The sequence below is a fragment of the Mucor mucedo genome (genome assembly GCF_025094135.1).
Source record: "Mucor mucedo strain NRRL 3635 chromosome Unknown EV154scaffold_11, whole genome shotgun sequence".
NCBI lineage: Eukaryota > Fungi > Mucoromycota > Mucoromycetes > Mucorales > Mucoraceae > Mucor > Mucor mucedo.
This window is the reverse complement of record NW_026252295.1, coordinates 387013-410642: the sequence shown is the minus strand read 5'-3', so window position 1 is coordinate 410642 and position 23630 is coordinate 387013. Positions and strand designations below refer to the sequence as shown.

The following is a 23630-nucleotide window of genomic DNA, read 5'->3' as shown; positions in this document are numbered from 1 at the left end:
GATACGTGTTCAATTATTGGGCCCGCCTATCGAAAGGGAAACCGGTTAAAATTCCGGTACTAGGACGAGGATTTTCTGCGGTAACGCAAATGACCTTGGAGACATCAGCGTGGGTTCCGGGAAGAGTTATCTTTTCTTTTTAACAACTAAGATAGACCTTGGAATTTGTTTAGCAAGAGAAAAGGTTTATCGGTTGGTAAAGCACAGTGCGTTTGCTGTGTCCGGTGCATTCACGATGATCCTTGAAAATCCAAGGGAAAAAATAATTTTCTCGACTAGTCGTACTCATAACCGCAGCAGGTCTCCAAGGCGAAAAGCCTCTAGTTGATAGAACAATGTAGATAAGGGAAGTTGGCAAATTATCCATAATTCGGGATTAGGATTGGCTCTAATGGTTGGGTAGATATGGACCTTGGCTTCTTTCGGGCAGCCAAGCGAACCCAGTCTATCACTAACAACCACATTAGAACTGTTACGGACAAAGGGAATCCAACTGTCTAATAAAGGCACAGCATTGCGATGGCCAGTTAGTGGTGTTGACGCAATGTGATTTCTGCCCAGTGCTCTTAACTTCAAAGTGAAGAGGTTTAACGCGTGCGGGTCAATGGCGGGAGTATGTAATGCTCTAGATTAAACGAGATTCCCACTGTCCCTATCTACTATCTAGCGAAACCACAGCCAAGGAACGGGCTTGGCAGAATCAGTGTGGAAAGAAAAACCCTGTTGAGCCTGACTCTAGTTTGACAGTGTGGAAGGAAGTATGGGGTGTAGCATAAGTGGGAGCTTTGGCGCCAATGAAAAACCACTACCCATACCAATTTCACTTGAGTAGTCAAGTGGGGAGTTAACTGGGTAGTACATCTGTTAACGCAGGTATGCTACGGGGGACTCAACGAGAACATAAATCTCGTGTAGAATCATTGGGTAAAAGTCCCCCTATTATCTATGAAAGTAGGGCCTTGGATCCTTTGGAGTCTCATACATTTGAGGGTAAAGAATCCAAAAAAGGTTACGACAGGGTATTTGGCTTGTGGCAACGAAACGTTTTTAGAGACGTTGCTTTTTGATTTTTGATGTCGGCTTATCCTATCATACAGAAGCAGGAATCTGTAAGCGTTGGATTGTTCACCTACTAACAGGGAACGTGAGCTGGGTTTAGACCGTCGCGAGACAGGTTATATTTATCCTACTGATGGTATGGGTATTGTAACAGTAATTGAAGCTAGTACGAGAGGAACCCTTCATTCAGATAATTGGTATTTGCGTCTGGTCGAACGGCCTTCGCCGCGAAGCTACATCTGCTGGATAATAGCTGAACGCCTCTAAGCCAGAATCCATACTGGAAACAATGCTATTATGTGTTTTGAATTGTAACAGAAGTGTACACATAAGGCCTGTTGCCTGAAAACCTTTAATTGTGAGATACGCCTTGCAGCGGAAAGGCTGCTTGGTTGTACTTGCAAATGATAATGATAATACTTCAAGACGTTAAATCGCGTGCAGACGACACGACATGGACGGGGTATTGTAAGTACTAGAGTAGTCTTTGTTGCTACGATGTACTGAGATTAAGCCTTTGTCATTGAATTTGTTCCTCCGGGAACGATTCGCTTAAATAAACTTGTACAATTTTTAAAACATTACGAGATTGGGTCACGCCATTTTACAAACAAAACAAGTTTTTTCTACGCATATTTTGATTTTGTAATTATGGCAGATCAAATTAACTCACGCTATTATTGTCAGATTATCGAATGTATACGGTAATTAAGACGGTACCACTCCGGTCTCTGCTGTACCTACTGTAATTCTGCACCTAGGTAGATGCTTTGCGTTATTTCCCCTAGGTTGGTAAATGTTTTTTATCTATAGTAGGTACACTTCATTAGTCTCGAGAAAATGAAAGGTCAAGTCATTATACTTACAGGATTTCCAGTCATGTAGTCTTGCAGTGGTCTCAATGAGGCAGAACTATAGTCAAAATACTTTCCTTAAGACTTATTGTCTGGACTTTTCCCTTTCGATTCACAAAAACGACAACTGTATGTAATGGTATGAGAACCGATGTGAGCCATATCCGCCACAGCTGGAATATCACCAGAAGCCAGCAACAAATATACTTTGGGGCGACAGATTTCCATATCACCACGTTTAACAACAAGCCCATGGGTTTCCAAATCCTTTAATTCGTCGATGATGGGTCGCAAGAATGAATCCAGATGAGTAGGTTTTTTAGGACCAGGTAAAATTGCTAGCTGTAACATATGCTCGTTTGTGTATCTAATGTCTAGTGTTTAGAAAGTTGTAACTTTTAGGACCAGTATAAGTTGTTACCTGATGGAGGGATCAAGATTGAAAATCACAACGTGGATGATTGTAAAAGAATTCTTGCCCTTCTTTTGGTTCACAAACCCATCCGTATAAAGACCAATGGCGATATCGTCAGGATTGGAGAACAATCTCTTTCTTACCAGATCCTTGTAAATTTGCCCATCGAATATATTGTAATAAATCGGTAGTATGATTTAATAAAATAAAAAATAAAAAATAAAAAATAAAATAAAAATTAAAACAAAGTACATAAGTACGTTTAGAATTCCTTTATAAATTTATTGACCAAGATGTAAAAATGATAATTTGGGGTCTATTTATACTAAATGACAGCTGGAAACTAATTTCATATTTGACAGTAATTAGTCATCAATAAATTTCTTCTTTGACTGTCGAATACACAAGTCAAGTTTGTTCTTACGTCGGAATGGATATACTTAGATCCTTTCAATGTTACTGGATCTTGTTACTTTATTTACCAATAGATCTTGTGGTGATCCACCTACTGTTGTTACTAACCACACCATAAAACAATATTAAAATTAAACTTCACTTCATCACCCCATACATTATTACATCACAACACGAACTATTTTCTTATACATTATATCATATCCAACTACAAGCACTATTTTAGTGCTGTGTAACTTATCCATCAAGCTAAATTCATAATCCGATTTCTCTTAACATATATAAATATGCAAACTGATAGTTAGAATAGAACCCTCTCAATCTTTCAATCTACTTTCACTCTTAATAAAACTTATAAGCAGTCTCAAAGTATTTTATTGTTTTTCTTTATCTATCTCTATCCTCGACTATCACAGATCTGTGATACAGACTATTTCCATTTATGTCAATTTTTTACATCTACTTTTATTACGTATAAGCTATGAGGTTCGGCACATATATCACTCATTTGCATGTTACTTGATTCCCTGCTGGCTCTATAAGTTAGAAGGTCGCTAGTGTGAGGATCAGCCAACATATTGGAAAGAGGATTACCGATAGACATCAATTTCATACTGGCGTTGGGGACCTTGTGTCGTATTTGGGTACGATTCACTTAAGAATAATTAAGCAAATTGTTTAAATAAATAGACTATGAAATTAAAACAACCTTTGATGTTGCATATCAGCATACGCTTAAATACTGCTATACAACGACTCTTACTGCGAGTATATACTTCTATATTAAAGATTGCATGATTGGCCTAAATGTGATATACGAATGACAGTTGGATACAGAATGCTATACCGCTGAGTTACGATATTAACGATCGAGAAGAGAATCTTCTCAGATCAGATCATGAATTATCAGACTAGAACAGCTATCAATATAAATGATTCATCACTATGGCGGATTTGTTGTTTGTTGTAAACAACTTTGTTGACAGAATCAACAACTGTTGTTGATTTTGTCAACAAAGTGGTTGACCATTTTTTTTTTTTATAAAAAAGAATTGTTGCTGGCCAACAACTTTGGTGAATTATTCAGCACGTGTTGATTGCATATTTGTTTATCGATTCTGGTGTCACGATTTTTCTATTCTCAACCAGACGTTTTAGATTCATTCGCGTCATTTTGTCCATGTTTATTTTCATTTTTATTTTTATTTTTATTTTTATTTTTATTTCTATATTTCTATATTTCTTTAAGGTTACTCGCATTCCCCCATCTTCGAGTATAGCAATGCCCTGAAAATGTGATGCTATATGACTGTGTAATAATTTTCAACCATGATGTATCGGACAAGGCCTACGTTACAAACGATATCTTTGAAGCGACACACAACATCTTTATGTTGACCAGGGCGACGTAAGACCACCTTTGGCATGAGCCTGTCGTAATTTACCACGCCATGTAAGTCAGCCACATCAATTAAGACAAGAAAATCATTCACGTCATCAAATGTCGTCTCAAAAAAGAAGGTGTTGGAACCGACATAAAGTAGACTCGTTAAATTGTTGTAGTGGCTATAAAGGTTTGAAAAAAATTGTCTGTACAACTAAATAATGACGATAAACAACCAATCTTACTTTAGGTGGGATGCAGCAAACAAAACATAGTTATTGGCTCTTCTGGGCTCGTTGATATGATCTTTGAAAAAGAGGAGATATACACAATATCATCAAACCAGGTCCGACAGCGCCATTGACTACACCATTACTTGTGTTGACAAGCTCGTGAAAACTGGAATATGTTCTGCGGTAGTACCGTTGTAAAGCAGAGATAAGTTGTCTATCTGATACACTAGATAGAATTCGAATTTTAGGTCACAAAACCAAATAAAACTGGCGTAAGCCCAATATTTATTTTTTACATTTTCTTCCTTTCTTTCTTCTTAAACTCACTTAAAAAAAAATACTAAGAATATATGGTAACTTTATTTCCCAATGTAATATGTGTGTCTATTAACGATGTAGGCTTTGTTTTTAGCTTCAAGAGGACCTTCTATTAATAACCCGAACGTGTTTCTAACGCTCTTTGCTTATATGTAAGGTACTCAACTTCCAATTTGAAGCGTGCTGTTTTATGTTTTTGTTATCTACATAACTAACAATGCTTCTCATTCAGGTAGTCTAGGAGTAGTTTTTGCTCTTTATGTAGGCTGCTACTATACTCCTTTACTTCTTTCAAAAAAAGGAAGTGGTACTTCAGATAAAGCTGTAAGTTTTCTTATATACTTCCTAAATCAAAAGACTAATGTGGACCACCTCAATTATTTTTCTAAATTAGAACACTCTTTGTTTAAAGGTGTTATGGTATGTCTTTTGAAGTTACATATCTTTTTAATAATCGCTCACATAACTGTTTATCATTTTTTAGGACTAACGGTACGCCTGTTTTATGATGTACGGTCAAAGTAAGGTTGAGATTACTCTAAATGGCTTCTTTGTGTTTCCAATTTTGTTTTTTAGAGGATCAATAAATTCATACGAAGCACTCTTTCTTGGTTTTATGTTTCGTTTGATGTCTGGTGCGAAAGACTGTAAACTTTATTAAATGTGTATTAGTCCCCTACTTATGGTTATGCCGTCTATAAGAACGAATGTTGAAAAAGACTCTTTTCCTTATCATCATTAAAGATATTTCTGCTTCTCAATAGCCATTGTATATACTATAATAAGATCTGTTTAATAATCTATCATGTGTTTTATATAAAATGATGACTGAATGATAATGAAATCAAAAACCATTGGTTGTTTTATACCGTTTTACGAATGAAAATATGAAAAAGCGCAACAACATTGGTTTGAAACACCAACAAAGTTGTTGGAATCGTCAACAAATTTTCCGCCATAGTATAGTGTTGCTTTATGTGATCATCCTAAAAAAATTATACAATTATCGTTTAGTTTAAGCTTGGCCTAAAAAAGAAAAGAAAAAGAAATGACTTACAAATTTAACGTCGTTGTCTGTTGATACCCTTTCAATTCATGCTACTTCATTATTTACCACTGAAGGTCTTTTAAGCTGTCGCTTTTCTTTTGTATACATTTTTCCAATTTTCTTGCCGATACCGTCCATGTCGGTAGTGAATCTGGGTAAAACACTTTTGACCATTTAACAGACACCAAATTATCAGCCTTTACGTGTTTTCTTTATCACGATATAATTTCTTGATAGATTAATGTTGAGTATGAACAATAAGCATTTTTCTTAAAATAAAAAAGCCTAATATTGGAGAGACGCAAGAGTTGCCGACGCCTTTAGGCTACGAACTCTGTCATTTTTCTCATTAAAGATAGTTCTATCACGCTCCCATACCATGATTATTGAAAGTGCCTAATATTTTGTGAAGTTGTAAGATATTTCATTCTTTCCATAGCCTTTTTGAATTACTTTACATTACGATTTGTTTACAAGAACATGTACGCATTTGCTGTAAATTTAGTTTGCGTTATCATTGGAAATGGATCTATGGGTGGTAGTCTTGTTTGTATCAGTTCAACATGTTATAGTATCAGGAGTATGGCTTTGTAGGGTCATTGACGTTACCATTGTTAACAAGCAGTGGGTGACAAAAAAAAAATGCATTATGTCAAAATTGTCTTCTGACACACGAGAATTAAGGTTTACATATATAGATTGCAGCTAAATTTCTGGATATACAATGTACATTATTGTAATTGATAAAGATGGTCTAACTACTCATATGAATATACTGGGGAAGAAGCGTTATTGATTGAAAACTTTTTTCAGCGCAAAAAAAAAAAAAAAAAAAAAAAAAAAAAAAACTTAAGTTGTTAGTGGACGGACCTCAAAGCGAATGATCATATCAGATAAAGTGTATTTTATTTCTTGAACTTTATTGCCTATTTTAAAAGAGTTGTCTAATGGAAGCTCGATTGTGCTGCAGATGTAACCGCATTCAGGTTCGGTAAAAATATTCGGATATTTAAGGGCATAAGGTTGTATGATCTGTGCTACAGTTCAGATGTCCAGTAAGGAAACTCTACGGGTCATAAATTAACTGATCACTTCATATAAACAGACGTGGCTGGAAATGAATGGATAAATTTTTTAAAGAAATTGTGAGGTTCTTTTTTTTATATTATTATAATGAAGCTTAACCCATAATAAGGTTTCAATGGCAAGATAAACCTTCCGTGAGGTCTAAGTAAGATAAAATACATGTAAGAAAGACCCAAAGCTCTTTAATTTCATTGGGCTGGATTAGATTTTCCGTAAAAAAAAAAAAAAAAAAAAAAAAAATGCTTAAAAGCGGGATTAAACTATCCGTTGTTCACATTTTAAAAAAAAAGATATGTGAATGGAAGCTATCTGTCACTCTGGCTTCAATTCTGTTTCGCTATACAAGACGATTCGACAAGAAAAAGGGAAGCATCGAGGCAGATGAACATTTTATTTTTTAAATGACAAGATCTATTTTCTCAAAAGTCAACATTTTTAACTGTCATTACTTCATTGCAAACGATCCTTGACAATGCACAATACCTGACAGTGTTTCCTTTGCAACAGAATATGTTTGGATAGCGATTGAATCTACCCAGACAAAGATAGACAAACCGGCGCCCTGAGGATGACACCTTACTCGTTTTTCTGGGTTTTTGTGTGCTACACACTTTATTTGGGAATAAAAATTATAATGCCTTATTTTTTTTGTCTGGTTAAAAGAAATCACAGGGCAACCAAACAAACAAACAAAAAACCATTGGGATTGGTTCCAAAGAGATAGAGTGTCAGGAGATCAATGGGATGAGGGGTGATATCTTTTTTCTTTATTCTTGATTGTGGAATAAACAACTCTGCTTATTTTTAAATTTTTTTAGTTCCTTCAATACAGGAATGAAATTTCAATGCAAATGGATGTTGCCATCGTAACGCTGAAATTGGCCACATTATGACAATGAGCTCTCTTGGATCACAGAAAAGAAAGGATCGAAATGAGTCGTGTGACATAAGATCATGCTTGTGACTCCAAAAGTGTTTAAATTTTTTTATTGGAGAGGAGAATGAAAAAAAAAGAAAAAGAAAATAAAAAAAAGAAAAAAAAAAGAATGTGATCCGTTTTTTTTCTCTTTATTATCACAAAAAAAAAACTCCAAAATGTCATCTTGGCGTAAGTAATGAACATGATGAATGCAAAAGAAGAAAGAAAAAAAAAGAAGACTGAAATAGAGTTCTTTTTATTGTAGTTTCACAAATCACCAGTACAGTTACCAATATTGCGGGTATTGCAGAAGAAGGATCGGTAAAGACACCGGGTGATTCAGCTATTGATGGACAATATTACAGTGAGTTAGTTGCAAAGGATTATGAATGGACTTTGGCTTCTGGTTCTGCTACCGAAAATCAAATCTTTTATATGACTACCAAGACGGGCGGATTTATTTTTGTCCAATTGATCTACTCTGGTATTGGGTAAGAAAAGCTTAATTTTTTTATGTGGTGTTTATCAATATAAACTAAAAAAAAAATGTATATGTCCATAGTCTTTGGAAGCCCACCGTCTCCTTCACTTGCCGTTTTTACGATCCCTTGTCCAACAAGAACAAGTTCAAGAACTTTAACCAAGCATCTGAATTCACACTTTCCAAAGATCGTCGTTCTGTCAAGACCGAATTCTTCAATGTGACACTGGATGAAACTCTGAGCAAATACAAGCTTTCGATCACACATCCTGAGTTGATTGTTGATTTAGATTATGTTCGTATTGATAAAGGATTTAAAGTGGGTGAGGGTAAGACCTTTTTGGGTGGTAAAGATCAGAATTCGGCCGCCGGTATTGTTTCACATAAATTCTGGCCTCGTTGTGCTGCTAAAGGCACTGTCATTATTGAAAAGCAATATTACGAAATTGATGCTCATGGTATGTTTATTCATGCCATTCAAGGTATGCAACCTCAATTGATCGCAAGCAAGTGGAACTTTATCGATTTCCAAGCTGAAAATGCTGCTCTTTCCATGATGCAATTCACAACAACAAAGCAATACGGTGGTGTTGAGGTCAATCAAGGTTCCATTGTGCTTAATGATAAATTAATAAGTGTTTGTGTCGAAAATAACGTGGAGATGCTCAATCTCAAAAAGGATCCCGAAACTGATTATGATATCCCTCAAAGCGTTCAATTATCTTGGAAGGGTAAGACATTAAAGGAAAATCCCAATGATCAAGTCAAAGACGTCTCAGTTGTGATGGTTGTTCCTCTTAAGAACTTGATTGATAAGATTGACATCTTGGCTGAAATCCCTTGGTTCCTCAAGAAAATCGTTCAAACCTTTGTTGTCAAACCCTATGTTTACCAATGGCTTGATGATGCAACCGCCGAAATCACCATTGGTGACGAAAAATATTCTTGTCCTGGTAAATGTTATCAAGAACTTGTCTTTGTATCTGCTTTTTAAAATCCCCCCTAAATCCCTTATAATCACCTTTCTCTCTCTCTTTCTCTCTTACATAATTTACTATAATTCAATTTTCTCTTTTCATAATACTATTTTGTCCGTGTTTTATTATTATTATTCTTAAAAAAAAATGTGTCAATTTTCCCACTAATAAAATTCACACCTCCCTTCTTATCACCGCCTAGACTTTTACTTCGAGGTCGTCGGCTTGTACTCTCTTTAATTACGATTTCTTCTCGATTCAAAGCCTTGTGCTCATAACCATGTGGTAAATAGATTCGACAAAATGATTGGACAAGCTTATACAATGAAGTACCCTTCTGTCGCTTATTATACGAAAGTAACACATTGACCACCAGGGCCTGTTGTCTATTTATATTACTCGCATCTAATTCCGCTGATACATAAGAGAGAGATAATAATGAATATACATGCCTATTACACACACAGAAAAAAAAAACCTTTACCACACTTTGATTCCATAATGTCCCAAATAGAACTAGACCGAAAGCGGTGATAGCTGACATTTAGCAAAGAAAACACATGTCGTTTTGCCGCTTCGAATTCTAGTCCGGTGGATGCGGAGGGTTGACGTTGTTGCTCTAATAAGGCTTTTCTCACTGTTCTAGAAATTTTGTCTTCGAGGTTCACTTCTAAATCCGAATGCGTGGTCAAATAAGCTTTAGCAATTTTATTGGCTACTTGTTGTCGCTCCATGTCGCTTGTGAAATTGTAACTTTGGTAATTCTCCACCGCTAAATAAAAGAACTACGCATTCCCTTTGTTAGGTAAAATAGCTTCAGCTTTTTTTTTTTTTTACTTGTTTAGGATCCTACCAGATTCTCGCTACTGTATTCGTTCAAGAGGTGATATAAGAAATAGCCTAGTGGTGCGGATGAATCCAAAAGGGCTTTCAAACCCTCTTTTCGTACTTCCTTGGCTGTAACCTCGATATGTTCTCCGAAAAAATGCTGCAACGCCTTTTTATTATTATTCTTTCCATGTTGTTTATGGGTCACTTTATATTCTGTTGATGCTGATGTTGATGCTGTTGATGTCGATGAAGAAGGTGGTGTATTGATAAAGTGAGAGGAAAGCGTGCTACCGATGGATAAGGATCGACCACGAAAGACTACATTGTCCTCGTTTGATTCTGTGGTGGCACAAGGGTCAAAATAATAGGAAAGATCATATTGATCAGGCGTTGTCACAGCTGTGTTATTACTGCTGCTAGTAGTATGAGTGGAGGAAGTGACGGTACTGCTCGATTGGTATAGCGTTGGTAAAGGATCAAGTATCGGTTTCTTTCTATTGCAAAAGCTACTGTAAAATGTAGAAGAAGGATCGCTAAATGGTATGGACATCATAAATCTACTGCGATAAAATATAAAAATAAATATTAATAAAAATATAAAGAGAGAGGAAAGAATGGAAAAAATAGAAAGAAATGGGGTCTGTTTAACTCATAAGTGTTAATTTATTCTTGGTGCAACAGATGGTAATACAAATAGTCAGTGAGATAAGTTTTCCTGGTAAAAAAAAAAAAATAGGTGATGGATTTATTATATTAAATTCAATCATCATGATGATTTTTTTGCGTTTTGCGTTTTAGTTCGTGTTACGGGTTTTAGACAATAAAAAAAAAGGCATGTTCCTCTTGTCTATATATCAAAAAGAAGTGGGAATGAGAATTCAATTGATAGATAGTAAAGTAACAGATGAATGATCAATTTACAAAAATCTCTTTAATGATAAGAAGAGTCACCATCACAGTTTTAACGTTGGAAACAATCCAACGTTGTACAGTGACGATTTTTATTGGTCATGGCACCATTTTAGCAACTGGGAAAGGGGGGGGGGACGGATAAATTGACCTGCCGTCTAATTTATATACGCTTTGCGGAACCAAAGCAACCTGCATTCCTCACTATCTTCTTCTTCTCATCTGATAACCATTTTGCGTATCTCTTTTAAACACAAGGAATGTTTATCCTTTTTTTTTTCGATTTCACATGCCCCGTAAGTAGAAAGATAAACTATCAAGCATGCAGATTGCAGTTTTTGTGTGTGTGTGTGTGTGTGTGATCTGAATTTACAATGGAACCTGGTGATTTCTAGATTGTTGTTAGATCCAATTGGTTCTTTTATCTATATACACATTTGACTGATCTACCATCTGCAGTCAATCTCAAAGTTGTCTTATAAAAAAATGACTCTTTTAAAAAATAAACCCCCGCCTCAGAACAGATGTTTTGCATAAGCGGATATTCATTTGAAACAATGGGAAAAGGGGGGACGTGTGTCACAATCACTGTGAGAAAAATGCTGTTCCAATGAGTCATCTCTTTGGAGGGAGGGGTTTTGCATGAAAGAGGGTCAAACAATGTGCAGTGTCAGTTAGGTATACATATCGAAATGAAGCAAGCATGTACCCAAGACAAAAAATGAACTTGACAATTTTTATCTGATCTTGTTTTTTTTTTTTAGGAAAAGAAACGTTGCCAAGCTTATATAAGCCAAGCCCCCAAACAAGAGTTATTTTTATAAAAAAAAAACGATTTCTCCCAAATCGCGATAATAATAAAGTCAGCAAGGGATTGGATCTAGATTCCCCTTGTATGTCTGCCAACTACTGCGGCAGCTTCTTTTTTGTTTTTTATGCTGATTCTCTGACACTTTATAGTTCTTGAAACGAGTACATGTTCCTGAAAAAAAAACAAAGAATCTATCAGGATTGCCACGTTGACTAAAAATGATGTTTGTCCAGAATAATTTTTTTTTTTTTCGCCAATAGGTGCCGAGTGTCACTTGGCCCTTACATAAGGGGCCTATCAATAGGTGTTGGTTGCCGTCCGGATGAATGGTGGGCCGAAAAGAACATGTCATCCGAGAAAAATCTAGCGTGAATATATGTGATTATGTCTGACCGACCATTCTTTTTGCCCACGTTTTTCTGTGAAATGAACCCTTCTTATTAATAAGCTAAAGTAGAAGGGTGTTACAAGGAAAAAGTTCGGGGGAACAATGATCCATGAAAAAAAGGGGAGGTGCCGAAAATACATGACTTTTTCCCATATGAATTCATGCTTCTCTTTTTTTTTTTTTTTTGGCTGTAGGCAGTTGATAGTGAAATAATGAATCATGCATACAGATGAGCTCATTCAAAAATAATGAAAATTTTATTATTATTTACAATATGTACAAAAAATTTAGTTTCCACTGGTTTGAAAACCTTTTTTGGCCATGGCGACTTTCTCATTTTTCTATATTTTTTGGTCATGAGTGAGAGAGAAAAAAATGATCTAAACTAAACAGTTTTAACTTACGGCAAGTTTATGCTTCTTTTGTTCTTCCTTCTTTTCAGATTTAGACTTGGGACGATTCTTATCCACCTTTTGAGTGACGTCCTTGTTACTATTGTGTTTCTTGGGCATTTTGGATTAATAAATTCATAAATAAACTAGTTTTCAGAAAAAATAAAATTCTGCTCCATCTGATTTATAATGAAATTGGGTCCCATGGGTATCAGAAGGCTGCATAAATAAATTATGATTTAAAAAAAAAATTCTTGTTCATATTGTGTTTAATGCAACCCCCGTCGATTTTAAATGGTAAGTTGGGGGAAAATACATAGCTTTTTATATGTTTCCCTCCCAAAATGTCAATCAATGCATGTAGATCCCGGTTGTACAGCTCTGCTTATTCTGGGTCTCAATTAAAGAGCGGTTGCCAATAAGTTTCCATGCGCTGTAGGGATTAAAAAAAAAAAAAGGGCCATCACCCCTCAGTGGCGACTTACTATGAAAAGATAACAAATATAAAGGAGGTGTAATGCTATGTGTGTGCGTGTGTGTGGATAAAAAAAAAAGGAGGTGTAATAGTAGAAAGTAGCGATAAAATAAACCAAAATTCCAATACCCGATTTGATTATGAATCAAAATGGAGTCTTGTTACACGCGCTTTTATTATAATGATACCAGCATCTGATCTGCATTGATTAATAATTCCACAGCGAGTGAGAGAGAGAAAGTATAAAAAATGCTTGTGCCCAGACCCTTATAATTTGACTAGATGTATAAATATAGTAACAAAAGGAAGGTCGAGATTGTAAATATATGTGTATAAATAATAAACATTAAGGAGAACCCTAAAAGTTTCTGTCAATGTAGAAATGCGGGTTTACTCTCGGTCCTCTTCGGGTGCTTATTTCCATTTGGGTGCACACACACTCACACTTTAAATATTCTATTTTTTTTTTTTTTTTTTTCTTTCGGATCTATCTTTACCACCATGACGTTTCCTTAATTATCCGAATAGTCCGCAGCAGCTTCTTTTTTTTTTTTATTGTTTTAGAACCAACTACAATAAGAAGAAAAAGAAAAAAGCTGATGCCATTTTTTTTTCTTTTTTAATAGAGAACAGGTACGTTTACGTCAAGACGCTCCAATGATGGAATATCACATTCTGGTGAGGATAAATAATAAAAACGAAAAACGCGGTGTACCAAAAGTCGGCTTTGATACTATTTCCTAAAAGAGGTTGACCTGCGTGGGCCCCAAATTATAAAAAGGGATTTTTTTTTTTTTTATTTACAAATCATTTATCCTTTTCTTCTTCTTTTACATACACTTTTTTTTTTAATACCACATTCCCCATAGTAACAAAATGATGGACACTTCTCAGTTGACAACAAATAAGAACCAAAAAGAATTCCAGGATAAACTTTATAATGTTGATTTCCATGCACCAGCCAAAATATTTCAAAACAAGCATGCTATTCATCAATTTGAAAACGTGACTCCCGATGTTTCAAGGCCTGGTACACCTTTATTAACACCTCACTATCCCAAGTATGAATATGGATCCGATACATCCTCCGTTGGATTTCCTTCTCCTTCATTACCTCCCACAGCAGTTCACACACCGCCTTCATTATCACCCCAACACAGTGCTACTGCTACTGGTAGTACCACTGCCACCGCCACCAATACTAATGCCCAGGCCGAGACCGGCACTCACTCTCATTCGGACGATAACGAAGATACCCTTTCGTCTGGTAGTGCCCCTTCCGCCAGTTTCTTATCAACATCCGCATCTGCATCACAGTCTTCCTTGCATGCTAGACCCACTACACCTTCTCAATTCGTCTTTAAGCGTCCTCAATACAATAAGGAATACCATCATACCCATTTCCATCATTTAGAAAAGAAGGACACTATCCTTCATGACCTCAAAAAGTTTTTCAAATCAGATAAGAAGAAGGAAAAGAAGAAGCCTACATTGACCAAGAGTTCTAGTGAAATTTCCTTTGCCAATGAATTTAACCGAGATTTAGAAGGCAAATACGGCAAATGGGGTGAGTTAAAAAAAAAAATATATATATAATTTATGATGATTTGCTTACTAACAACTTTTTAAAAGGCCGATTTGTGGGTAAAGGAGCAGGTGGTTCAGTTAGATTGATCAGAAGAAGTAACGACAGCAAGACATTTGCCGTCAAACAGTTCCGAAAGCGATCCCCCAATGAACCCGAGAAGGAGTACGTAAAGAAAGTGACGGCCGAATTCTGTATTGGGTCTACTTTACATCATGTCAACGTCATTGAGACACTAGACATTATTCAAGAAGGTCATAATTTTTATGAGATTATGGAATTCGCACCCAATGATTTATTCAATATTGTGATGAGTGGTCAAATGTCACGTGAAGAGGTTGCTTGTTGCTGGCGTCAGTTATTAAACGGTGTAGAGTATATGCAACAAATGGGTTTAGCACATCGTGATCTTAAGCTGGATAATATGGTGTTGGATGAACGTGGAATTGTCAAGATTATTGATTTTGGTTGTGCAGTAGTGAACAAGTACCCTCATGAAACGCGAGTTCATAAGAGTAAAGGCATTTGTGGTTCTGATCCTTATATTGCACCTGAACAATTCACAGAGCCAGATTATGATGCACGTTTAACCGATCTTTGGTCTTGTGCTATTGTCTTTATCTGTATGTCAATTCGAAGATTCCCTTGGCGTTTACCTCGACCCGAAAAGGATCAATCTTATAAGAACTTTGTGACGCCTTCTTCACTGGGCGCCGAGAAATTATTCAAGATGTTGCCTCGTGAATCCAGACCGATCATCAGTCGTATTTTGAACCCTAACCCTGCTGAGCGATGTTCCTTGTCTGATGTGCTTAATGATGATTGGGTAAAGAATATTCCGTTCTGTACACACGATTCCCCCGAATTATCTCACGCACATCATCTCATGGTTGAACCAAGACCTGAGGTCAAAGAAGCCTGTAATATTATTGTGCTGGATATTGCTCCTCCTTCTCTTTCTGAAGATGCCTCTGATGCTGCTACCATTACTGTCCCTGAGCCTAAAAAGAAGCGTCATCTTTTGAAATCACACAAGAAGTAAAAAAAAAAAAAATTATATTCCCTTTTCCTCTCTTTTCAATTGTATATCCCCCAATCAACAAACCAACCATCTATCTTAAATGTACATAATTTTATATATATATCATAATAAATCTTCTTCTTTTTTTTATTTTATTTATTTATTTGCGCGCATCAATGATCTTTTCTAAAGCTTCCAAAGTACTAGCACCCACAGCGGCTGTTCCTTTTTCCCAATCCACCAAAATGGGACAGCGTAATACATCCGGTTTTTCCTTCAATAGGTGAAGGGCATCCTGTGCATTCCCCACGTCCTCCACCACAAGCATCTCTTTCCATGGCGTAGGTGATTTCAGAAACCCCGCGATTTGCTTCAACTGCGTGTCCGTAGGTGATTCTGCATTCATGACATCAATACGGTACTTTTCTTCTCCTTGCACGTTCTTTTGTTTGTTTTGGAGCATCGTTAATGCTGCCTTTGACCTATCGGACTTTACATTGTGGAAAAGCGTAAGAATAGGCAAAGAACGAGGCGGGCGAAATGACATTTTTTTTTTTTATATATTTTTGTGAAGAAAAAAGAAGTGTAAAGATTTATTTATATATTTTCTCTACTAGTGTTATTTTTATAATGTCTAAAAAAAAACGTACGTCATACATATCTTCGTCATTTTAGAGTCACATCTTTTTTTCATGTCAGTTTCTTTATATATTTCGCCCCTTGCCGCAAAAAATAATACAGCAGCAGAATCAAAGAATTAAAAAAAAAACATATTTTTTTATTAAGCTATATAAAAAAAAAAAAAAAAAAAAATTGAATTAAAATAAAGGGAAATCACCAAAGTCAAAATCATGATCATCATTGTCTGGTGAGGGAGAAGGAGGAGGGGAGGATAAGAATTGAGGGGATTGGGTAAAGAGATCGAATTCGGCAAAGATTTCGTCATCTTCCATAATAAGAGAGGGAGTGGATACGGGTGGAGGTGGGGGAGGTGGTGGGGGAGGAGAAGAAGTGATTGCCATGGAAGTAGAGTCAAAGCTGCTATTGGTGGTGGTGGGAAGGAGAAGAGGGGTAAATAAAGGCTTATGATAAGGTCCAGTAAGAGGTTTCGTAGTGCGACGAGAAATTAACTTTCTCTGGGAAACCCGTGGAGACGAAGTGTCGGCAAGCCCATATGTTGCATGAGTTGGCTGATGCCGTTGCGTTGGTTGGTTGGAGTAGTAGTGTTCATTCTGAAGAGTTTGAGTTGGTACTTTTAACACTTGTTTAGATGAAATGTTCTTTTTGTTAGAATAGCCCTTTTTTTCTCTTGAATAAAAAGGGTCAACTCTAAAGTAAGTTGGCTTTCTTTCTTTTTAAGCTTTTTCTTTTTTAAAAATAAAAAAGAAAAACTTGGTTATAGATATATATTGGGTCCTTTTTTTTATCTGAGAAAAATCTTCAGAAAAAAAAAATTTGGAGAAAAAAAAAAATAAGTAGAAAAAAAGGGATGATTTTTTCTTTTCTTTTTTTTTTCTTTTTTACTATTTATACTCTCATTTCGGACTTTCAATCGAGTTGCCATGGAGACAAGCTAAAAATAAAAAAATGTGCGTTTTTTATTGTTGGACAAAAGTAATACCCTTTAAAATTAAGGTTGCTTCACCATGCATCTCCATAGACCAACGCAGTACCCAATAAGCCTCATTAATTAGCTCCATTTCCCAAGTTCCATCTGTAACAGTGACGTCGACAGAGGAAGGAGGGAAATGGCAAGAGGGAACATAGATTTCAGTGGGTCCCTCGGCATGGATATCGTGCTGCATGGTGTATTGGAATGAGGCGGGTGTACTAGTGGAAGGTGACACAAAGTCGATTTTGGAGGGAATACCAGATGTAATGCGAGGATGAGGACGATGCAAACTAGGGATATCACGAACATTCGACAGCCTGTCAAATGAATATTGCCAAATACTAAGATCTTCACCGTTCCATTCATCGCCCCACTGCGCACTATTATCAGGCATATACGTCCATAATGAGTAATTTAGCAAGTTTTGTTCCAGTGCATTGATACTGGCATCCATGGCTCTGGTTTGAGAAGAATTAGGATCTCCAATGGATATATTTTCGCTACTTGTGAAAAATGAGGCACACCAATTCCAAATACTAGACGTGCTGACCTCCATATCATAAGGTATTCCAATTTCTCCCAGGATACAAGGATATTCACCAATTTGCTCTAGCCCCTCCCCCTTCATCGTCTTTAATTGGTCCACGAAACATTGTCGAATCGATTTCTCCCCGAGTCTTAAAGCACGCACAAAGCGAAGTGGGCCAGTACCATATTTGCCTCGTTGTAAATTAATGAAATCTACATTGTAGTTACACCACTTCTTTTTCACCAATGTCAAACCATCATACCAATGAGGTGCATACACTAATCGTTTAAGAGAAGCAGGTAATTTGGGCGGAATAGCCAAGATGGGCGATTGTACAAACATAATGGCATCCCAATGTACACTTCGAATACACTCAGCATATGTCATCAAATAATCGATCCAATACGGCATATATTCCGTGGGGGTCCCCAACTTTGGCTCTGTAGCGAAATAATGAGGCAATAAAACCTTGTGGGTGGATTTATCCCAAACACCATGTAAAGCCCAAATACAGCCTGCAGGCCACTCTCGTTTCCAACCAAACGTAAGACAGGCTGCATCTAATTGGGTCTGATCCAACCAAGCAACAGTACCTTGTGGATCTACCAAGATTTTACCGGTTTTTTTAGGTCCGTTCCATTTGAACTCCCAGTTTTCCACCGTGGTAGGTATCCCCGAACCCAATAACATGCCTTGAAAAGCGGTAGGCATTAACCCCATTTTAAAATCCGTGTCGTTGGTGGAAAGATGCGTGATATCTGGGTTGCCTAGGTAACCATGACCTGGTTCGTTCATGGTGTCATACCCGATGACCACCGTATTTTCCAATCCCTGTTCATGAATCTTTGTTGCCACTCTTTTAAAACAATCATAATAATGTTGCTGTAAATAGTCTTGTACATGTATCCCATTGACCTTGCATTGAGGTGCAAATGTCTTTCCTGCAAAAAATAATGTGAATAGTGTGGAAGCTGCGAGCTTTTGATAATTGGTGTTCCAAATCATTTTGGGGAAATCGGATGGTTCAGGGTACAGATTGTGAACAATGGCAGCGTTGGTGTCTGGGAACGCAAGTGGGTTTAATCCAGCTAAAGTGAGGGTCCATCCCGGATGACCACTTCCACCACAATGACGAGACCACTAACGGAGGAGGCAGGGTTAAGTTTTTTATTTAAATTATTATATCCAATATAGTATGGTCTTACGCTATCTTGATGTGGATCAATATACACACGTAATTGATACTCCTGACATTTCTTTAAAATCTGAACAACATAATCAAGATAAGCTTCATCATAGATACCACTTTGGCAAATGATGATATATAAAAAAAAAAAAATTAGCAAGAATAAACTTGATTGTTGAAATAAGCTATTATACTTTACGGTCCCTCGTGTTCCACCGCTTCCCAAGTAATGATAAATCGAAGCAAGTCAAAACCCAAGTTAACCAGTCTTTGTAAATGCTCATCGGCTTCTTCGAGAGGAAAGGGTCTTCCTACAAACGAAATGTGTCGATCGTAATCAACCCAATAACCTTGTCGGTCATGAGAAGATATGCCTACTGGTAACTTGGTTCCTCCTCCTACATTCACGCCTTTAAAAAGTAGCGTTTGCTTTGTCTTTGTGTCTGTAAACCAACGTCCGTTTAATTCCATTGCTTTTTTTTTTCTTTGTGTGAGAATATTTTTGAATGAAGGTAAAAAAAAAATAAGGGGAGATAAGTTGGTCTTTTATTTATTTAGCATGAAGGCGGAGTTTTTACTTGTTTGGTGTGTGCATGGATTAAAAAAGTGTCCTGTAAAATCTGGATTGTCTCAATTAATTCCATGCCCCTTATATATAGATAAACTTCCTCATTGAAACACTTGATTTATATATTTTATATCACTTCGTATCTTTTTGATAATAAAATTATTGATTTGATCATCAAAAATAGAAGCAATAACAAATGAACTTATCATTTTAAGCAGGTTATAACACGCTATATGAATTTTCATCTTAAGTAACTTGAGTTGCATCTTTGCGGATGACTAGCCAAGACATAAAATTGTGGTAATATAAATTATTTTTGAAAATTGATCCGTTTGTAAAGATTCAAAGGAATACATCAGCTTTACAGAAAAATAAAAAAAACGTGATAAACCAATATTTTCATAGGTTTTTTTTTTCATTTTAAAGTTAAACGTGTGAAAGCTTTTTTAAAATATGAGCCCTAAAAAAACTCGCAAAAACAGATTGAGTCGAATGATGAAGAAACGGATCCAGGCAAGGGAGAAAGACGAAGACAAGGAAAAAGGTACTACGTGGTTCAGTATATAAATCTTTTGGTAACAGTGCTTACCACCTTTTTTCTTTCTTTTAGAATCTGGTCAAGAAACTGGTCATATTACACGGGTTAGAAAAAGAAAGCCAAGCAGAAACAGATTATATCAAGAGCTTTTCAAACAGAAAACGAAAAAGCAAGCGACTCACAATAAACCAGAGGTTGTCGCCGGTGATGATCCCAAGATGTGTATAAAATGCACGGGAGAAGGAGTCTATAGCAAAGAAAGAGCACATGTCTCTACCGGATCTCCATCATGCCCTTTCTATGTAAGTGTATAGGAAGTGAGGCACCAGGAACAATAATTACTTTGTTTTAATAAATTTAATATTCTATGCGATCATGCTTCAATGCAAGTAAATATTACAGTGAATCTTTTGTTTTTAAAAAATCTAGCAACTTTCAGTAAGGCATTTTTCCTGAACATGTCATTTATTAATTTAATCAAGTCAATTAGAAAAATATTTAACGCTGATAGTGTAGGTTCTGATGGTTGGATGTAGTATTAAGAATCATGAGGAGCTCCCTTTCTTTGAAGAGGAAACTTAGAGGTTCCATTCTATCTGTATAATAAAGGCTCTAACTTATTTTTTCCAATTCATCACATTTGAATTCAACCTTCATTTACTGATGTCCTGATTAATGATACACATAGGTAAAACATTCATCAACATATGCAGCGCTTTCCGGTACATAGAATTACCAGATTATTAGGTTTGAACAGAATGTCAAACTCAGATTTTGTAAGTCGTCGCAATTGCCGGTCCGGCTTGTGGGTTTTTGATTTCAGTCCCCCTCTCTCTCTTTCTCTCCTCATTTCTTTTTTTTTTTTTTTACAAGAAATCAATTGTTGAAAAAAAAAAAAGATGCCTTCGGAAAGCAAGAAGCGTGTTTGTTATTTCTATGATGGTAAGCAACAATCACCCTCTTTCTTTTTGCAGCAAATAGAACAGAATTCTTATCAATAACTCTTGTATTTCCTCTTGTAGCCAATGTGGGCAATTATCATTACGGACCTGGACATCCCATGCGTCCTCATCGTATTAGAATGTGTCATGGTTTGGTCATGAATTACGGTCTTTATAAGAAAATGGAAATCTACGTAAGTCTCTGTCGGTTTTTCTTTCTTCCCAAAATTGTATACGTCTGTTTTCTAAAATTTATGTCACGTAGAGAGCCAAACCTGCAAACAAATGGGAGATGACCCAATTTCATACAGACGATTACATTGATTTCTTATCTCGCGTTACTCCTGAGAACATGGAACAGTTTCAAAAAGAACAAGCTAAATGTAATTCTTTTATCTTACGCAACACGCATATTCCCCCCTCTACACTCTCACGATTGACACACATACTTATTTTTCTAATTAGTCAATGTGGGTGATGATTCTCCTGTTTTCGAAGGATTGTTTGAATACTGTGGTCTGAGTGCGGGTGGATCCATGGGTAAATAACAATGAAGAGAGACATCACCATGTAACTAACAACAAATATGTAGAGGGTGCTGCCAGATTAAATCGCGGCTTGTGTGATATTGCTATCAATTGGGCTGGTGGACTCCATCACGCCAAAAAATCCGAAGCATCTGGCTTTTGTTACGTCAATGATATTGTCTTGGGTATCCTCGAACTCTTGCGTTATTACGCCCGTGTGTTATATATCGATATTGATGTGCATCATGGTGATGGTGTGGAAGAAGCCTTTTATACCACAGATCGTGTCATGACCGTCAGTTTCCATAAATACGGTGAATTCTTTCCAGGCACCGGTGAATTAAAGGTAATGCAAAACATCCCCTTCTTTCCGCAACTCCCAAATCTGTATTAAACTTCACTCGTAGGACGTGGGTGTGCAAAAAGGAAAATATTATAGTGTCAATGTGCCTCTGAGAGACGGTATCGATGATGACAGTTATCAATCTACTTTTGAGCCTGTGATTGAAAAAGTCATGGAATGGTATAGACCAGCTGCTGTTGTGCTACAATGTGGTGGTGATTCACTGAGTGGTGATAAATTGGGTTGCTTCAATCTGTCCATGAAGGGACATGCAAATTGTGTAAAGTTTGTCAAGAAGTTCAACTTGCCCACCTTGGTTTTGGGTGGCGGTGGATATACCATGAGAAACGTGGCTAGAACATGGGCTTACGAAACCGGTGTGGTTGTAGGCGAAGATATTGGGCCTGGTAAGGAAAAATGTTGACACACAAAAGTGAATGGTTTTAACTCTGTTTTGTAGATATGCCTTATAACGATTACTATGAATATTTTGGTCCTGATTACAAACTGGATGTTCGCCCTAGTAACATGGAAAATTTAAATACACCCGATTATCTGGAAAAGATAAAGTAAGTGGAGTTCTTTCATTATTTTTAGTGATAAGGGTCTCTCTTTAACGATTCTATACAGAACCCAAGTTTTTGAGAATCTTTCAAGAACATTGTTTGCTCCCAGTGTTCAAATGCAAGGTAAATTATTCTTGGCTTTTAAAAAATCACTAGATAGCCACTTAAATTTATTTGTATTAGAGGTTCCACGCGATCATGATATGTCTGAAGATGAAGATGAGCAAGACCCTGATGACAGATTCACACGTATGTATCTCATATGTACTTTGTTAATTTATAGCTAACCGGGCCTTCTAGAAAACTGCTGGGATCGTCGTATTGTGCCTGATAATGAATATTACGACTCAGATGAAGGCGAGGCACAAGGAGCAGGAGGCAATGTGGTAAGTGGGCACGAAAGAAACTACAACGAGGATGAAGATACCGATTCAAAAGAAGGATCACCCATGGATATAAAAATGTCACAAGAGGAAGAAGATGAAATTGCTGATGCACTGAATGATGAACCTATCAAGTTGGAACAAGATGAGGATATCGTCATGGCAGGTAAATATTTATTGTAATCATACACAGGGGGAGAAAGAGGGAGAGAACATTGATCATGACCTTTTATAGATAAAGAGAGATCACCTTCTCCTGAACCTACTAATTACACTACTACCAGCACCACTAGCAACAACATCAACAACAATAGTAATAGCAGCCATGAACCTGTTCTCCAAACCCCCGAAATAGCCGTCATTAAACATGAAGAAACTCCTGTGGCTGCAGTTGATACATCGGATGCAGTACCAACAATAACAACCGCAGCCCCTCCACCTCCACCACCAACAACAGTGACAGCAGTAGCAGAAACAGCCGTTGTACCGGAAACCGCGCCAAAAGTGCATGCTGAATTAGAAAACGATACCATGTCGTCGAGATTAGGTGTTGATAGTGAGGAAGAAGGAGAGGTGAAATCAATAAAGTCACAATCCCCTCCTCCTCCTCCAGAATCACCGAAAGAGTTGGTTGAACAAGTTGTACAAGAAACTACCATTGTAACCGATCATCTTGAGAGACCTCAACCGGTTGAAGACGCCTTAGAAGATGGTGAAATTGCAGAGTGATTTATATATAAAAAAATAAAAAAAATTAATAATAATAAAAAAAAAAAAAAAAGAAAAACTTGAGTTATGTCTCCTCAAAAAGATCTCGTCTCCTTGGTTTAGAGAAAT

The 23630-nt window shown here is 36.7% G+C and overlaps 8 protein-coding genes across 8 annotated transcripts; 4 read left to right on the top strand and 4 right to left on the bottom strand.

Moving 5' to 3' along the window:
- Positions 1–4043: 4043 nt before the first annotated feature.
- On the bottom strand, positions 4044–4905 carry EV154DRAFT_477551 (uncharacterized protein; the record flags this gene model as incomplete). Its single annotated transcript, XM_051598110.1, has 4 exons — positions 4044–4308; positions 4372–4432; positions 4470–4577; positions 4815–4905. 4 exons carry the CDS (start codon positions 4903–4905, stop codon positions 4044–4046), a joined length of 525 nt encoding a protein of 174 aa, XP_051461841.1.
- Positions 4906–7790: 2885 nt separating this feature from the next.
- EV154DRAFT_495896 (oxidative stress survival, Svf1-like protein) lies at positions 7791–9338 on the top strand. Its single transcript, XM_051600094.1, has 3 exons — positions 7791–7919; positions 7996–8221; positions 8293–9338. The coding sequence occupies exons 1-3, from the start codon at positions 7907–7909 to the stop codon at positions 9203–9205; spliced, it is 1152 nt and encodes a 383-aa protein (XP_051461840.1). The 5' UTR covers positions 7791–7906; the 3' UTR covers positions 9206–9338.
- A 335-nt stretch (positions 9339–9673) lies between these two features.
- On the bottom strand, positions 9674–10146 carry EV154DRAFT_397540 (RGS domain-containing protein; the record flags this gene model as incomplete). The annotated part of the gene is made up of 2 exons (XM_051595216.1): positions 9674–9973; positions 10042–10146. Coding segments are annotated over 2 exons (405 nt in total), but the record flags the coding sequence as incomplete, so codon positions are not given.
- A 3326-nt stretch (positions 10147–13472) lies between these two features.
- On the top strand, positions 13473–15755 carry EV154DRAFT_436851 (kinase-like domain-containing protein). The gene is made up of 2 exons (XM_051596834.1): positions 13473–14561; positions 14627–15755. Exons 1-2 carry the CDS (start codon positions 13871–13873, stop codon positions 15619–15621), a joined length of 1686 nt encoding a protein of 561 aa, XP_051461838.1. The 5' UTR covers positions 13473–13870; the 3' UTR covers positions 15622–15755.
- Positions 15708–16196, bottom strand: EV154DRAFT_495889 (uncharacterized protein). The gene has a single exon (XM_051600093.1). It carries the CDS (start codon positions 16145–16147, stop codon positions 15761–15763), a length of 387 nt encoding a protein of 128 aa, XP_051461837.1. The 5' UTR covers positions 16148–16196; the 3' UTR covers positions 15708–15760.
- A 979-nt stretch (positions 16197–17175) lies between these two features.
- EV154DRAFT_542060 (glycoside hydrolase superfamily) lies at positions 17176–19449 on the bottom strand. Its single transcript, XM_051604503.1, has 3 exons — positions 19127–19449; positions 18947–19046; positions 17176–18881 (listed from the first exon to the last, which is right to left on the bottom strand). Exons 1-3 carry the CDS (start codon positions 19396–19398, stop codon positions 17199–17201), a joined length of 2055 nt encoding a protein of 684 aa, XP_051461836.1. The 5' UTR covers positions 19399–19449; the 3' UTR covers positions 17176–17198.
- Positions 19450–19948: 499 nt separating this feature from the next.
- On the top strand, positions 19949–20615 carry EV154DRAFT_559513 (uncharacterized protein; the record flags this gene model as incomplete). The annotated part of the gene is made up of 3 exons (XM_051605556.1): positions 19949–20039; positions 20106–20335; positions 20550–20615. 3 exons carry the CDS (start codon positions 19949–19951, stop codon positions 20613–20615), a joined length of 387 nt encoding a protein of 128 aa, XP_051461835.1.
- A 240-nt stretch (positions 20616–20855) lies between these two features.
- Positions 20856–23574, top strand: EV154DRAFT_495883 (uncharacterized protein). The gene is made up of 11 exons (XM_051600092.1): positions 20856–20975; positions 21056–21168; positions 21240–21357; positions 21440–21514; positions 21567–21847; positions 21909–22251; positions 22305–22413; positions 22475–22533; positions 22594–22659; positions 22711–22959; positions 23029–23574. Exons 1-11 carry the CDS (start codon positions 20933–20935, stop codon positions 23520–23522), a joined length of 1950 nt encoding a protein of 649 aa, XP_051461834.1. The 5' UTR covers positions 20856–20932; the 3' UTR covers positions 23523–23574.
- Positions 23575–23630: the final 56 nt, after the last annotated feature.